This window comes from Saccopteryx bilineata, chromosome 12, assembly GCF_036850765.1.
Source record: "Saccopteryx bilineata isolate mSacBil1 chromosome 12, mSacBil1_pri_phased_curated, whole genome shotgun sequence".
Taxonomy (NCBI): Eukaryota; Metazoa; Chordata; class Mammalia; order Chiroptera; family Emballonuridae; genus Saccopteryx; species Saccopteryx bilineata.
Genome location: NC_089501.1, coordinates 29930885 through 29948524, shown reverse-complemented (window position 1 = coordinate 29948524; position 17640 = coordinate 29930885). Strand labels below are relative to the sequence as shown.

The 17640-nt window shown below is 36.7% G+C and overlaps 1 protein-coding gene across 4 annotated transcripts in view; it reads left to right on the top strand.

Moving 5' to 3' along the window:
* The window catches only part of SGK1 (serum/glucocorticoid regulated kinase 1), a 120060-nt gene extending 115934 nt beyond the window's left edge, over positions 1-4126 (top strand). For all 4 annotated transcript variants that reach the window (XM_066247916.1, XM_066247915.1, XM_066247913.1 and 1 more), the window contains 8 exons: positions 52-135; positions 238-369; positions 611-723; positions 1069-1192; positions 1595-1690; positions 2145-2300; positions 2407-2496; positions 2906-4126. In XM_066247916.1, the coding sequence (XP_066104013.1) occupies positions 52-135; positions 238-369; positions 611-723; positions 1069-1192; positions 1595-1690; positions 2145-2300; positions 2407-2496; positions 2906-3073 (963 nt within the window). In that variant the 3' untranslated portion in view covers positions 3074-4126. The remainder of the gene's footprint in view (positions 1-51; positions 136-237; positions 370-610; positions 724-1068; positions 1193-1594; positions 1691-2144; positions 2301-2406; positions 2497-2905) is intronic.
* The last annotated feature ends 13514 nt before the right edge of the window (positions 4127-17640 follow it).

Genomic DNA, 17640 nt, shown 5'->3' with positions numbered 1-17640 from the left:
CATTCTCCCTGGATTTGGATAGCAAAATAATTTTTTTAATTGAAATTTCAGGTTCTTCTAGCAAGACACAAAGCAGAAGAAGCATTCTATGCAGTCAAAGTCTTACAGAAGAAAGCGATCCTGAAAAAGAAGGAGGTAAGAACGAGATGTGCTTGGTGGTTTCATTGAGTCGTTTCACCTTGGAATTTTGGTGCCATGTTGAAAATTGCCACTAAATCTTAATTGTCCTTTTCCTAGGAAAAGCATATTATGTCGGAGCGGAATGTTCTACTGAAGAATGTGAAACACCCTTTCCTGGTGGGCCTTCACTTCTCTTTCCAGACTGCCGACAAATTGTACTTCGTCCTCGACTACATTAACGGTGGAGAGGTGAGCAGAGGGAAGATGAGCTAACATGTCTGTTGCATAGAGTTTTTAAAAGATACTTGGAGGAGGGAAGTTACCAGAATTAGCATTTCCTTTAACCTTCCAGGTTTCAAAGAGTTAATAGACTATTTAGGGCTACTTCCTGCAATTGTTCTCTTTAGCTATATATGTCAAGACTAATTAGATACATTGTTTATCAGGCTTTGGCAACGGCAGCCTAACTTTTTTGTTCTGTCTCCTACAGTTGTTCTACCATCTCCAGAGGGAGCGCTGCTTCCTGGAACCGCGGGCCCGTTTCTATGCTGCTGAAATAGCCAGTGCCTTGGGTTACCTGCACTCTCTGAACATCGTCTATAGGTGAGCTGAAGAATTCTGAAGGCGACCTGCTTAGGTATAAAGGAGACAGAGCAGCCCTAGTCTTTGACAGGGCCTTAAAATAAAGTGTGTTTATACAACTTGGTCACCTAAAACCAGATCCCCCAACATGTGAACTGCCTTGACTCCATGCCACTAGGGAACTAGCCAACTAGGATTGGACCTAACCCAGAACAGATTAGCAGAACAAGGACTCCCTTTTTCATTCACGATACAATGGCAGTGAATGTAAAATGCTTATAATACCCCTCTCAATTCTCTCTACAGAGGATTTCTTATGCAGTGAAATTAACTTGTGCAACTACTTTTCTGTTCATATTTTTACAGAGACTTAAAACCAGAGAATATTCTGCTAGATTCCCAGGGACACATCGTCCTTACCGACTTTGGGCTCTGCAAGGAGAACATTGAACAGAACGGCACGACATCCACCTTCTGCGGCACACCTGAGGTAGGAGCACACTTGATGCCTGGCTTACCCCCTCCTTCCCTGAGACATCAGTACAATATGCCAACGAAAAGGCCAACTATGCTCCAAAATGTCTTAGTCCAACTCAGTGCAAGTAAAACACATTTGCTATGTGATGCAGCATGAGATATTCCAAGGCCTCATGTTGCTTTAATTTAAAATAGCTGTTTGTAAGAGCTATGTTATAAAAGTTTTTTAAATCGCTAAGTAAGATACTGTTAGGTGTCATTAAGCCTCCAAGTCCACTAGTTATCAGGAAGTCATCTAAAGAAATATATCCTCCAAGTGCATCCAGGGTCTCTTAGCTCCTCAGAGTGCGTGCCTAGCCTTGGGATTGCCTGGTTTCACTGGCTCTAAACTCTGTTCTCCTGGTCTGTCTTTCAGTATCTCGCCCCTGAGGTGCTTCATAAGCAGCCATATGACAGGACTGTGGACTGGTGGTGCCTGGGGGCCGTCTTATATGAGATGCTCTACGGTCTGGTGAGTAGCACATTGAGAATCATGGAATACTGCCCCAATTCGACATGCTCCCTAGAGCGCAGTTTTCTTAAAACCCAGACTCTTCTAGGAACATGAGCCCCACTGCAGACCTGGTCATTGTGTCTTGCCCTTTATCAGGAAGCTTATCAAATGTTGATGAGAGGCATATTGGTCACTTTAACAGTGTTTTAGGGTAAACTCTTACCTAGTAGATTTATCTTCTGTAAGTTCACAGTTTACCAGATGTGACCACATTTCACCAATGTGAGAGTGAAAAACATGGCTTTGTTAGCATCTTATTTCAATACAAGGAACAAAATAGACACTTAAAAATCCAGGGCAAGGAAAAGACGTTGTCAAATCAGCTTGATATATTGCAGTTTAAATCTTATTGGTAATGTAGGGTGTACAGAACTTCCAATTGAATATTAAGTACTTTCTTCTCTTCTTTCAGCCTCCTTTCTACAGCCGAAACACAGCTGAGATGTATGACAACATTCTAAACAAGCCCCTCCAGTTGAAGCCAAATATCACCAATTCCGCCAGGCACCTCCTGGAGGGCCTCCTGCAGAAAGACAGGACAAAGAGGCTGGGTGCCAAGGATGACTTTGTACGTGATCGCTTCCCTCTCTCCTGCTGGTCGGGGGTGTGCTCTAGACCTCACTGTCCTTTAGGAATCTGCCTGTCTAAATCAATCTTATGTTTCTTCACAACAGATGGAAATCAAGAATCATGTCTTCTTCTCTGTAATTAACTGGGACGACCTCATTAACAAGAAGATTACTCCCCCTTTTAACCCAAATGTGGTAAGTATCTTTCTCTCTCTTGAGTATAAGGGGGCCCAACGAGCATTTATTTAAGTTAGATTTGGTGGTGGTGGTGGTGGTGGTGGTGGAGAGGGGAGGGCCCTCAAGGAATAAATTGTTGGATATTTTATTCATGGACCATTATTGCACCTAGAGAAAAAGTAGAATTTTTGTCCCAACAAAGCTCACAGAATTTCTCAGCACATTTATCAATTCAAGTACCAAAAAACAAAAAAGGAACATCACATTCAAATTTTAAATCCTGTGTGATCCCTGGTTTTGTATTTGAAATAGATAGTGATTATGAGTGTGCCCGTATTGTGCCCCAAAGACTTGAGCTCCAGAATGTAAAGCCCTATATCCGGTGTGAGTTCTGAACATTGAACGAGGCTTTTCTTTCCTGCTGTAGAGTGGTCCCAGCGACCTGCGGCACTTCGACCCCGAGTTTACCGAGGAGCCGGTCCCCAACTCCATCGGCAGGTCTCCCGACAGCATCCTCCTCACGGCTAGTGTCAAGGAAGCGGCCGAGGCCTTCCTCGGCTTTTCCTATGCACCTCCTGTGGACTCGTTCCTCTGAACAGTCTTAGGGTTGGTTCTGAAGGATTTTCTGTATGTTTCTAAACGTTTTAGTTAGCCTTTTGGCGGAGCTGCCAGCTAACAAGGACATCTTCAAAGAGAATTTGCACATCTCCGAGAGCTTGCACATCTTGGCAACCTTATTGCACACTGTTTGCTGGAAGCTTTTTGAAGAGCACATCCTCCTTTCAGTGAGCTCATGAGATTTTTTATTTTTATTCTTCCTTCCAACGTGGTGCTATCTCTGAAATGCGCATGAGAGTGCCGCCTTAGACAGATGCAGTCGTCTTATTGGAAGCGGGACTCGCTGTTCTAAGGAGGATCTCCTGAAGGTCTGTCCGGGCCACGATAACGAATCTTAAGAAATGTGCCTTTTCTGATGAGATCGTGTTAGCTCCAAAGCTTTTCCTACTGCAGTGTTTCAGTTCCTTATCTTTCCTTGTGGATTACTGTGCGAGCAGTGGTCTGAGTGTGGTATGGCTGATCACAGATGGATTTAGTTATAGCATCAATGTGACACTTGCAGGACAACTACAATGTGGGACATTGTCTGTTTCTTCCATATTTGGAAGATAAATTTATGTGTAGACTGTGTTTTTTTTTGTAAGATATAATTAATAACTAAAATTTATTGAAATGGTCTTGCAATGACTTGTATTCAGATGCTTAAAGAAAGCATTGCTGCTACAAATATTTCTATTTTTAGAAAGGGTTTTTATGGACCAATGCCCCAGTTGTCGGTCAAGCCTGGTGTTTTCATTGTTTAAAACGTCACCTGTAAAATGGGCATTATTTATGGGTTGTTGTTGTTTTGTTTTGTTTTGTTTTTGCATTCCTGATAATTGTATGTATTGTATAAAGACAGTCTGTACATTGGGTTATAACACTAGTATATTTAAACTTACAGGCTTATTTGTAATGTAAACCATCATTTTAATGTACTGTAATTAACATGGCTATAATATGTACAATTCTTCCTCCCTCCCCACCACACAACTTTTTTTGTGTGTGATAAACCAATTTGGGTTTGCAATAAAACCTTGAAAAACATTTACATACATTGTGTCACGTGTGTTCTTTTGTTATCTATTTTGGCTTCGGGAACAATAATGAGTTTAAAATACATATAAAAACCACGAAAATGCTGCTGTAATTTCCAGCTCAGTGGGTTGCTTCCAATAGCTACAGCTTCTGACTCCAGGGGAGAATAGGGTGGTCTTAAATCCAATTTATATTCCGTGTCTTCTTAGCAGTATTTTATAAGGTCAATTATTCATAAATCCATCCAAGCAAACTCTTTTCAATTTACTGGTCTCGCAAGGACAGCCATGATGTAATGTTCTCTATATTTATTGCCTGTCCTGTGACATTGACTGCTGTTTGTCCAGACATTTGGCTCGTATGAAGTAACAGGTAATTCTTTCAACAAATATTTGAGTGCTTTCTCTGGGCCAAGCTCTGTTCTGAGTGCTGGGAATATAGTAGTAAGCAAAGCAGACAAATCTCTGCCCTTCCAGAGCCTGATAGAAAAGACAGATATTTTTATGAAGCAGTTTATTGAAATGAAAATCAAGATCATAATCTGTGAGGGTAAAAGAATGCCACTAGAGGAGGTGAGGATGTTTGTCATAATGGATACGTTTCCCAAAAGGCTGAGCTGGCAAGACTTCTAGTTGGAGACAGTACCCAGAGCTGAACCGAGTCCAGTGCTGGCTCAGAGAAGGATCCCCAAGGAGCAGCACATTCTTGGCTTGGGCCAGCAGCCTCTAGATCAGGTGTGCACCAAGCACTGCATGGACTCAGCAGACCCTGGGTCTGGCATGCAGAAGCTACTCCTACGGCTCATCCTGCTGGATTCCTTACAGTGGAAGAGGGAAAGGTAGCATGATATTATATCATCTGTACACTTCTAGGCTTTTCACACAAATTCCTAGCAAACAGGGAGACCTCCCACAGTTGATGTTACTGCTACCTTAACCTCTAAGCCGAATGCATTCCCTCTACCCTGACCTCTGTTTGCAGAGGGATTTCCCCAGGGAAAGTTGTCATCTCCTTCCCTTTTGCCATGGTTCATTTATCAATCCCACCCCCATCCAGCCATGCTTTCTTAGGGCTGAATAGGTGTTTGAAGATCACTTAGTCCTTGTCCCTCATAGTCCACTGAAGAAATGGAATCAAAGCGACTCAATGACTTCTTGCAGAGGGTGGCTTCCAGTCAAGGGTGTGCATTTTGATTGCTGTCCCACCTACTATCAGTAGTTACATATTAAATCCTCTACCAACCTCGAATGTCAAAATCACCCACAGTGACAAAAAGTCTAAAGCTTACATTTTCCTCGTAAAGATTGATGCTAGCTCTGACAAGATTATTTGCATATCTCTCCCTCATTCTCATTATAAATAACACTTATGAATTCCTCCCTGAACAAAAAGTGCTTAAATCACTTTTTTTTTTTAATTTGAAAACAGTTCTTACATGCTTGGAATCTATAATCTGATTATAAATAACTCAGAGGGGCCAGTCATGGATTACAAAGTTTATTGATATTTTTTAAGGGTAGGAATTTGGTTTATCGGGTTGCAGTCAATTACTATATACGCTCTGATTCACATTGTTGGAGAACTGAAAAGAGCCAGAGGTGTCCCAAGTGGTGTCATACAAATGGGAGGAGATTAGATCAAACCAGTGGGTGGTACAGGAACAATGCAAGAACAGGGAAGTAAAGAAAGAACAAGGGATCAATAAAAAAGAGCAAATATTGACTGAGCACTGATGTCAAATGATTCAAGTGATGTCAAATAGCATTTGCACAGGGGTATCTTTTATCTGGAGGAGCAGTGCACATTCTTGCCAGCATTCAAAACTACATTTGAGCATGACGGTTGCAAAAGGGGACAGATGCCCTTCATAGCTCTCCAGCTGTGGATCTGCTCAAAGACTGGTTTGGGGAAAATTATTGAGCTAAGATTCCCACAAGCTAAAATGAGTCTCTGAAACCGCTGCTGCCATGAAGAATTAAGTCAAAACACTGTACTTAGAGAATTTGCTGTCTACCTGGGGAGACATAGCACCTGCCCCAGGAGTGTGACAGGTGGTGAATGAGGGGTAAAGAGGACTTCAGGAGTCCAGAGGCTCTCTATGGGGTCGGCTGATTAAAGCAGGCTGCACACAAGGATGCCAAAGATTCTTACTAACCAGACTATTCTATTTCTGGTAGTCTAATAGGATTCAGCCCTGGGGATTAGACAACAGTAATAGCTAATACTGTGTTGAGCTCTTACTATATGCCAGACACTGTCCTGAGTATTTTACACTCAATTTATTTAATCTTCAGAACAACTTTGTGATGGCAAAAGTGAAGGAACTAGCACAAAAAGGGGATTTGCTGGATAATAGTGATAAGATTAGAAGTTAAACCATGGCTCGTAACCTTCATGGTATTCTGCCTAACAGGTGACAAAATATAAAAGCAAACAAGTATATGCTTATTAGCCATTTGCTTATTATTTCACCAGACTTTTAATAATATACCTTCTAGTTGTCATGCTAGGCAGAGAGAGAGAGAGAGAGAGAGAGAATTTGCATATAATGTCGACACTATCAGTTGACGAAGATGAACAGTGGGAGGGTAAATTAGTACACACATTTTTGAAAACTGTTTAACAATGTCTACAAAAGATGAATAAACATATAACTTATGACCCAGTATTTTTACACTACATGTGAAACGTACATGTATTCAACAAAAAATGTCAATAAATGTTTATTGTACTACTGTTCATATTAGCCTCAAAATGTGAACAAGTCAAAATGTCCACTGAGACTAAAATGAATAAATTAGTATGATTTTATATAATGAAATACTACATACAACAATGAAAATGAATAATTGCTACATAAAAGAGCTGGGACTTAAATAGAAACCACATTGTATATATGATTTTTATAAAATTTGAAATCAGGCAAATAAAACAAATCTATGGAGAAGTCAGGATAATATCACCATTGGGGAGAGCAGGAGGGTAGAGATAATAATCAAGAAGGCACACAAGGGGCATGGGTTTCTGGGTGGTGGTAAATTCTTGGTCTTGTTAGAGGTTTCAAGAAATGCTTTTGCTCTTTGATATCTCATCAAGCTATATACTTGTGATATGTGCACTTTATTTGTTATATGTTAATAAAGATTTTTATTTAAAATATGTAGTATGTAAAACAGGGTGTTATGGGAATGCAGGGAAAGGACACATTACCCAGTCTGGGGAGGGAGTCAGCAAAGGAGCTTAGGAAGTCCGGAGGGTGTCCTTCTCTAGGGATATTCATCCTGGTAAGTGGATCTTGAAGGTAAGGCTGAAGAGTATTCCAGGGGCTGGCTCAAAGAGGTGGGGGAGCAAGGGGCAGCTTATACCAGAACAACAAACCGGATATCGGATATCGGGGAAAGGAAGGATCTCAGACAGATCTAAGTCAGAATCTCAGCTCTACTGGTCAGCTTTCTAGCTTTGGGCAAGTTGTCACATGGGCAAACCCCTCTTAACTTCAGTTTTTCAGGGGAGAGAAATGACAGCCAGTGCCTATCTCTTTACAGTTATCCATGAAACAGTCAGAAGAAGTTGGAATTCAAAGAATGCTAATTAATTTCTTCTTTTCCTAGTCATTTCCTTTCTCAATTTTCCTTCCTTTTTACTAGATTATAGAAGAAAAAGATATTAAAAAGTTGTAAGAAATCATTTTGAATAGGGAGAAGTCTGATGTTCTTGAAAGTCTCATGAGAAATTTAGGTGTCAAAAGGTAGACGAAGGAGGCATTTGGACGTTTTCCATGAGAAAAATGAAGTTATCAAAAGGAGTGTTCTGAAAATAAAAATTTTAATTAAAAAAAAATAGTGCTCTAATGACTCTTTTCAAAAGTTGTGAGTGTAGGGAGAACTTTGTAATTAAAAAGAAAGAAAGAAAGAAAGAAAGAAAGAAAGAAAGAAAGAAAGAAAGAAAGAAAGAAAGAAAGAAAGAAAGCTATGTAGGAGACTTCTGACAGTCACCAAGAGGTGGTGGGTAAGAAAAAGACCGAGAAGAGAGAATTTGAAGGTCCCATATCAGTGGGGCTGAGTTAGTTATTGGGAATGGAATGGAGAAGAACAATAAGTCCGAAAATCAAGGTACATTCATGCAGTTTTATTTCTTTAATGTAACTGACTCAACTTGTTGAAGTGGTTGTCACAGCTGTGATAATAGCATCTAGGACAGAGACCAGCCAACAGTTTCTTCAACATTCCCAAGCTGTAATGAAACAGCCTGTCAATAATAAATCAAGGGAATTGGCAAAGCAAGATGTTACACACTGAGTTCAATTTCTGTCCCATTCTGTTAAGAAATTTCTCATTCATCCACCAAAAGCCACAAAATTCCTATTCCATATGCTTTCAGACTTGTAACAGACCATAATGACGTTAAACCTAAGATAGTGTTAATCAGAACAATGTTTCTATTAAGAAAAACACATTCCTCTAAATTAAAAATCCTCAATTCAAAAAATTATTTAAATAAAGGCTTTTTTCTCATATGGCATGAAAATTTTTAACCAATCCTCAAAACCAACAATTAAATTACACTGTTAGACTTTACTTGTGGGTTTCATGTGACCTCTCCACTTGCTATATAAGAACATGTTGAATTTATATGTTTTCTCTGCTTTGCACATTCTTCTGTGAGGGCTTTAGCAACAAGACTAAGAACAATCATTGATGTTTACATACTGTTTACTTATGACATTGTGTTCTGACAGATATGTTTGTGTATTTGGAGATCTTGGAAACCATGGATTCTGATGGGCAGGGTTCTTAATTTCCTCTTTTCTGTGCTGCCTGTTCTGTGGGTACACACTGTTCTCAAGAAAACATACATACAGACAATCACTTCTTGTGGACAGTAGACCAAGGGTGATAAGCATAAAGATGTAGTGTCACTTTAGGTACACATACATAAAACAGATAAGTGACTGCCAGTTTCTTCAGATATCCAGATGATTTATTCTGCTTAATCTTAATTTATTGTCACTTCAGATAATCAAAGGCTCTCTTTTTAAAATCAAAGTATAATTGAAATATAATGTTGTATTAACTTCAGTGTACACATAGTAATTTGACATTTATATTCTTTGCAATGTCTTCCCTCAGTAAGTGCAGCAATCATCTGTCACCATACAAAGTTATTATGGTAATGTTCATAATTTTCCTTATGCCATCCTTTACATCCCTGTAACATTATTTTTAAAAAAATAGCTATAGAGGTTATTTGTATCTCTTATTTCCCTTCATCTTTTCTGACCACCTCCCACCCCTTTTCCTCTAGCAGCTGTTACTGTTCTCTGCATCTATGAGTCTGTTTCTGTTTTATTTGACCATTTTTTTTCTTTTTAAGTTCCACATAGAAGTAAAATAAGACTCTTTTCTTGTCTGTCTGACTTGTTTCACTTAGCATCATAACTTGTAAGTCCATCCATTTTGTCACAAATGGTAAGATTTCATTATTTCTTATGGCTCAGTAATATTTCAGTGTGTGTGTGTGTGTGTGTGTGTGTGTGTGTGTGTGTGTTTATACCAACTTCTTACCCACTCATTTCATTTATCGATGGATACCTGGGTTGCTTCTATATCTTGCTATTGCAAATATTGCTTCAATAAACATAAGTGTGCATATCTTCTTAAATTAGTGGGGGTTTTTCTTCAGATACCCCAAAGTAAAATTGCTGGATTTTACAGCAGTTCTATTTTTAGTTTTTTGAAGAGCCTCAATACTGTTCTCCATAGTGGCTGTATGAATAAACATCCCATCAGCACTGTACGAGGGTTCCCTTTTCTACACATCCTCACCGATAGTTATCTGTTGTCTTTTGATAATAGCCATTCTGACAGGTATGATATCTCATTGTGGTTTTAATTTTCATTTCCTGAAAATTTGTGATGTTGAGCATCTTTTCATAAGTCTTTTGGTCACCTGTATATCTTCTTTGAAGAACCGTTCACTCAGGTCCTGTGCTCATTTTTAAGTTGGATTGTTTGTTTGTTGATGTTGCGTTTTATGAGTTCTTTATATATATTTTTTGGATTTTGACCCCTTATCAGAAATATCATTTGTGAATATCTTCTATAATTCAGTAGGTTGTCTTTTTGTTTTGTTGATGATTTTCTCTGTTGTGTAAAAGCTTTTTTAGTTTGATGTAGTTCCATGTTTATTTTTGCTTTTGTTGACCTTGCCTGAGGAGATATTTCAGAAAAATATTGTAAAAGCAATGTCAAAGTCTTCTGTCTATGTTTTCTTGTAGGATTTTATGATTCTACTGTAGGATTTAGGTTTTTAATTCATTTTTAGGGGTTTTTTTGTGTGTGTATAGTGCTTAAAAATGGTTCAGTTTTATGTTTTTGCTAGTGTCTGTCCAGTTTTTCCAAAACCATTTATTAAAGAAAGTGCCTATTTCCCATTGCATCTTCCTGTCTCCTTTGTTGTAGATTAATTGACCATATAAATTTGGGTTAACTTCTAGGTTTTATATTCTGTTCCATTGATACATGTCTGTTTTCATTCCCATACCATAACGGTTTGATTACTATAGCTTTGTAGTATAGTTGAGACCAGGGAGCGTGATACCTTTAGCTTTGCTCTTCTCTGTGGTTTCAAGTAAATTTTAAAAATATTTGTTTTAGCTCTGTGAAAAAATGTCATTGGTATTTTAATAAAAATTGCATTGAATCTGTAGGTCACTTTGGATAGTTATGGCCATTTTAATGATATAATTTTTTTAATCCAAAAGCATGATATGTTCTTCCACTTATTTGTGTTGTCTTCTTCAATTTCTTTAATCAAGCTCTTACAGTTTTGAGAGTATAGGTCTTTTGTCTCCTTGGTAAAATTAATTCCTAGGTATTCTATTTTTTTACATAATTGTATGTAGAATTATTTTCATTTCTTTTTCTGAAAATTCATTATTAATGTAAAAAATCACTTATTTTTATATATTTATTTTTTTATCCTGCAACTTTACTGAATTTATTTATTAATCCTAACAGTTTGTTTTTTTATAGAGTCTTTAAGTTTTTTTATATATAGTGTCATGTCATCTGCAAATAAAGACATTTTAACCTCTTATTTTCCAATTTGGATGCCTTTTTAAATTTTTCTATTCTGATTGCTATCATTAAAATTACAATGCTTTATTGAATAGAAGTGATGAGAGTGGGCAGGGGCATCTTCTTATTTCTGGTCTTAGGGGAAATGTTTTTAGCTTTTCATTATTCAGTGTGATGCTAGCTATGGGTTTGTTATATATTGGCCTTAATATGTTGAAATATATTCCCACTTGATTGAAAGTTTTTTTAATCATAAGTGGATGTTGTATATAGTCAAATATGTTTTCTATACCTATTGAGATGATCATGTGATTTTTATTCTTTGTTTTGATGTGGTATATTGTATTGATTAATTTGTGGACATTGAACCATACTTGCATTCCTGGATTAGTCCCGCTTAACCATGGTATATGATCCTTTTAATTTGTTATTGAAATTGATTTGCTTATATTGTTGAGAATTTTTGCTTCTATGTTTACAGTGATATTGATCTGCAATTTTTTTTTTTTTTGGTAGTGTTTTTGTCTGGTTCTGGGGTCAGTGTAATGCTGGTTTCATAGAATGTGTTTGAAAGCATTTTTTCCTCTTCAATTTTTTAAACTAGTTTGAGAAGATAGGTATTAATTCTTTCTTAAATGTTTAATAGAATTCACCTGTGAAATTATCTGCTCCTGAGGGTTTCTTCATTGGGTGTTTTCTCTTTGTATGTTGTAATTGTTTGGTTTTTACGTTTTTTAGAGAAAGAGAAAAGAGAGAGTAAAAAGCATCAATTTATAGTTGCTTCACTTTAGTTTATCAATTGCTTCTTTTACATTCCTTAACCAGAGGGCTCAAGCTGAGTCAATGACCTCTTGCTCAAATCAAGCCAGCAACTTTGGGCTAAGCCAGTGACTTTAAGATTATGTTGATAATCCCTTGTTTACGCATGGGTGGTAAACCCATGCTTAAATCAGTGACTTTGGGATTTTGAGCCAGAGACTTCAGAATCCCAAGTCATTGCTCTATCCACTGTACAACCACCATTCAAGTTTTTTTATTCAAGTGTGATACTAGTAATTGATATGTTCAAATTTTTTTATTTATTTCTGATTCAGTTTTAAAGAATTGTATGTTTCTAAGAATGTATTCATTTTTTTTAGGTTGTGCAATTGATCATGTCATAGATTCTTTAAGTAACATTCCAGAAACCAAAGTCATCACCAACCCTGACCAGAACTAAACCATTTGATTCCAAGTGTGTTGTGGTGTTGCCAGAAAACATAGCACAGATATATTTGTTTTGGCTATAACTAAATTAAAATTTGTTTAATTAAATTAATTAACTCTAAGCTGGAGACAATGTGGGGTCCAGATTGAAAATAATGATAATATTTTCTTCTAAAATATCATAAAAAAGAGGCACAGAAATTATCTGATGCTTGAAATAAATTACATGCTACTTAATAGTAATAAACAATTTGGGATAAATTAATGAAAAATACAATTTTTCAAATCAAACATATATTTGACAACTCTTTTGAAATATAACAAACAAAAGATGAAATAAACAGAAAAAATAATAAAAGTGTAACAAAATGAGGTTTTCTTTTATTTCTAACTGAATAATATGTTCATGCAAAATAAATAAAGAAAAACATGACAGGTCAAAATGAGTAATATTTTCACAATTGCCTCAGGAAGCCCTTCCCATCACAGTTTCACTGCTCTGTAGATAACCAATAGTAAGCTTTTTTATTGTATCTTCTTAAAAATTTGATAGGTATATACAAGCTTAAAGGCTTCCAATAACAGAATTAGAATTTTGAAGGGGGGAAGAAGAGGAGGTGTCTTTTTTTTTTTTTTTTTTTTTTTTGGCAGAGACAGGGAGAGTCAGAGAGAGGGACAGATAGAGACAGACAAGAAGGGAGAGAGATGAGAAACATCAGTTCTTCATTGCGGTTTCTTAATTCTTCATTGATTGATTTCTCATATGTAGCCTCCTTGACCAGGAGGCTACAGCAGATCGAGTGACCCCTTGCTCGAGCCAGTGACCTTGTGCTCAAGCTGGTGAGCTTTGCTCAAACCAGATGAGCCCATGCTCAAGCTGTTGACCTCGGGGTCTCGAACCTGAGTCCTCCACATCAAAGTCCAATGGTCTATCCACTGTGCCACTGCCTGGTCAGTCAAGGAGGTGTCTTGATTGTTGGTTGATATTTTTTACAATTTATCATAATTATTAAACAATTTATCATAATTGTTTATATTTTTTTAAATTTAAGAGCTCACTTGTGTGATTCTAGTGTTTAAAGTTTTTTAGTGCAATGTAATTCATACTGCATATTAACTTTTTCATCTGCTTCTAAATGAGGATGCAGCACTCTGGTATCATGTTGCAGAGCACACAGAAAGGCAGACTCACTGAGACACAATACGTGGCTTTTGAGGTTGCACTTGACAACGAGGCATGTTTTTGCCTTGCTCACAGTTTTTAGAATGTAACGCCTCAGCAGTAGCACTCTAGTAGCTACACACTATCTTTTTTTAATCGCTTTCCTGAGATATAGTCCACATACCATACAATGCCCCATTTATTTATTTATTTATTTATTTTTATTAGATTTTTATTTATTGATTTTAAAGAAAGGAAAAAGAGAAAGGTGGAAGGGAAGTAGGAAGCATCAACTCGTAGTAGTTGCTTCTCTTATGTGCCTTGACCAGGACAATCTGGGCTATATACTTTCTAAAAGAGCTAGAAACCATCTTGGTTTTCCTGTCACTAAATAGTTATGTTATACCTTGGACATACCTATGTGTTCACAAATGTTATCTGATTAGGACTTAATACTTTCCATTTCAACTATTTATACAGTTCTTTAAGAGAATCTCCCTAACCACCATCTTGTCCTTTCTAATTTAATAGATTATAAAAACATCAGGGTTGGAAAGATCACCAGGTCCAGTGCTGATAAATTCAGGGCCTTTGGGGCCAGGTTTATCAGTAATATTAGAATAAGACAATAAGGGCCTGGACAATGCATTTTCTCTTGAAAGCATTGAAATGAAAATAATAATTAAGATATAAAGCAAAAACCACTATGTTGACAAGTAAAATGAATCTATGGCCAGAAATATCTACAAATTTTCTAGTCTAGTCTCATATGCAATTATGTAAATTTCAATGAGCTTGCCTTCTCTTTTGTATTCATATACACTATTTTTTTCTTTTTAGAATTTTTTTCTATTGTTTTTGTCAGGTCCAGTTCTTATCTATGAGCAACACACACACAAACCCAAACACGAGCAATTGAGAACTCTGCTTCTCCCAACTACACTACAGAGGAGAGAATGGGCTTACAAGAAAGACACTGGTTTTCATTAGATGATACAAAAATCCAGAACTTCAGGTTGACAGACTGTCCCCAGCTTCTAATCTTAATCACATACTAGGTGGTTCCAAATTCAATCATAATTCCACAACCAGTTTCGGAAAGGAGGCAGGCAGGCTCTTTGGTGTATCATCTACAAGCATTTAAAGAGTCCCCCTTTTAACAGACCACTCACTCACTCACAAGAGAAAATGGAGCACCCATTGTTTATAATAATCTGAAGAATTTTCTATCTTCCATAAAAGGACAAGGAATCAGCCTGGCCAACCTTTCTTGAGTTACAATGAACAGGAAGCCAAGAAGAGATATGTTGAGAAAGACAATATAGTAAATGAAATTCCTTTTAGATTTCTTAAATACACACCATAAAATAAAAGTGAATTGTACTACTTGACTCATCAACAAAAACAGAGTGGCATAGGGCTACAATATCCTGACGTTACCTGTCAAACTTGTTTTTAACAAAAAAAAGAATAGAATGATGTTTACACCAAGGCTTTGTTCTTTACTTTTTCATCATTGCTAATAGCAGAATGGTTAAATCTGTGGAAGAAATCTAGGGTTGTTGGGGACATAGCTGAATATCAACCAGAAGATTTGGGTTTGGGTTCTACCTTTGTCATCTTGGAAAGTCTTCTTTTTCAATGGGGATACTTGTAGCTGTTCTGCTTTTTTCACAGGCCAATGCAAAGTACTAATAAGAAAGACATTGCATGAGAATGGGCTTCACTGACTAGAAAGTGATCAACTACTTTCAGAACCTTCCCAGAAAAATGCCATGCCTCTAACCTCGAAAGACACCAATTTACACAGTCATTTATTTTAAGACTTGAGGCATCTAGGATAAGACTTTTTTAACAGATTGTCCTACTGCATTTTGTAAACTAGTAGAAGCCAGCTCTTAAACACATCTCAATGCATGTGTTTATTTGAATGGATTTTTAAAATATTTTCCATTTAAAAGCAGGAAGCTTTTCCAAGGAATTAAATCTTTGAATGCAGAGATTAATAATTGCACTTGCCTGGCCAGATAGCTTGGTTGGTTAGAGCAGTGGTCCTCAACATTTTTTGGGCCACGGACCGGTTTAATGTCAGAAAATATTTTCACAGACCGGCCTTTAGGGTGGGATGGATAAATGTATCACGTGACCGAGACAAGCATCAAGAGTGAGTCTTAGATGGATGTAACAGAGGGAATCTGGTCATTTTTTAAAAATAAAACATCGTTCAGACTTAAATATAAATAAAACTAAAATAATGTAAGTTATTTATTCTCTCTCTGCGGACCGGTACCAAATGGCCCACAGACCGGTACCAGTCCGCGGCCCGGAGGTTGGGGACCACTGGGTTAGAGCATTGTACAGACATGCAGAGGTTGCCGGTTTGATCCCTGGTCAGGGCACATACAGAAACAGATTGATGTTTCTGTCTCTCTCTCCCTCTCTCTCTCTCCCCTTCCTCTTTCTCTAAAAATCAATAAATAAATTTAATAAAAGAATCATTCTTTATTTTTCTAATCCTTACCATGATTAAAACTTATATGTGAACAAGTAATTTAAAATATAATATATATTGCTAAATAAAGAATATCCAAATCATTATTGGTCTATTCTTTAAGTTTTTTTTTTAAATAAAAACTATACATTGGAAAGATAGAATCCTTGATATCATGAATCTTTGTCATTATTCAACATAGTTTGAGAGGTCTCAGCCACCTTAGAAGACAAGAAAAATAAGCAAGAAGTATAAATATCAGGAAAGAAAAAAGCAAGTTATCTTTGATGCTGATGATGTGATAATTTATACAGAAATGCCAAAGAGATCATCAAATTATAAAACGCAACTAGGTAGTTAGAAACGATGCCTTGTACAACATCTACCTACCCTATTCAATTACGTTCCTCTACCTATCAACAAAACTTAGAAAACAAAACATAAAAAGATTCTGTTTATAGTTACAACAAAAATTATAAAGAATCTAGGAATTAATCTGACACTGAATGAACAAGAATAGTGTAGAGAAAAAGTTAACTCTATTAAAGAAATTAACTGCATAAAAAGATACACTATTCAATAGATGGGATGTCAGAACTTTGCAAAACTATTGATTTTCCAAAATTTATTTATTTGTTTCATTAAATTTCCAATGAAAACCCTAAAAGTATTTTTTGGGAGAATTGAAAATTAACTTGGAAATGTATATAAAAGAGTGAGACCCACTAATATTTCATATGAAACTTACATTAAAAAGATGATACACTACAATAAAAAAATGGAGAGTAAGAGGGAGAATTCAGACTTACCAGATCTTAAAACAAAAATGTTAAATAGTATAAAAACAGCATGCTATTGGCATGTAGACAAACCAATGGGATAAAAGGGATGGTATACAGAATATGAGATTATTGATACCAAAAATTAATGGAGAAACTATGGATTATTTAGCAAATTGTGTTAGGAAACTTAGCTCATTATATGAAGAAAAATAAGTGGAACCTCTATGTCATATGACATTTAAAAATAAACATCAAATGAATTTAAGACCTAAATATGAAAAGGAAAACTATGAAGCTAATAAAAGAAAACATCAAAGAATATCAAGTCACTGGTTAGCTAATTAACAAAGAAATAAATCAAGTTGAGAGGAACTGGCCCTTTTGGTTTGAGAAGCTTAGAGAGTCCTCTGTATGGAAATCATGGTTTGAGCAGGATTACAGGAATGGAAAGGATTTTAATGAATACAGAGTAAGTGTCCAGAGAAAGCAATAATTTACATTCACAGAACATTTTACACTACCTCGTGTTAACTCATTTTATCTTACCAAAGGGGTAAGGCAAATGGGGTAGATTGTTTCTATACCCTTTTACATGTGCTAAAATTGAGGCTCTGAAAAGTTTAAATGAATAGACAGACGTCCATGGAGTCAGTGAGAGTCAGATGTCTGCGTTGTGCTCTGACAACGGAGACTTTCTCTTTTCACAGCCTCCTCTGAGCACCGTGGCGTAGTTACTGAGCAGGGAGCAGAAGAGACGCTACATGGAGTGGGTAAGCCAGCTATTTTAGTCTCCTTCCATAGAGATTG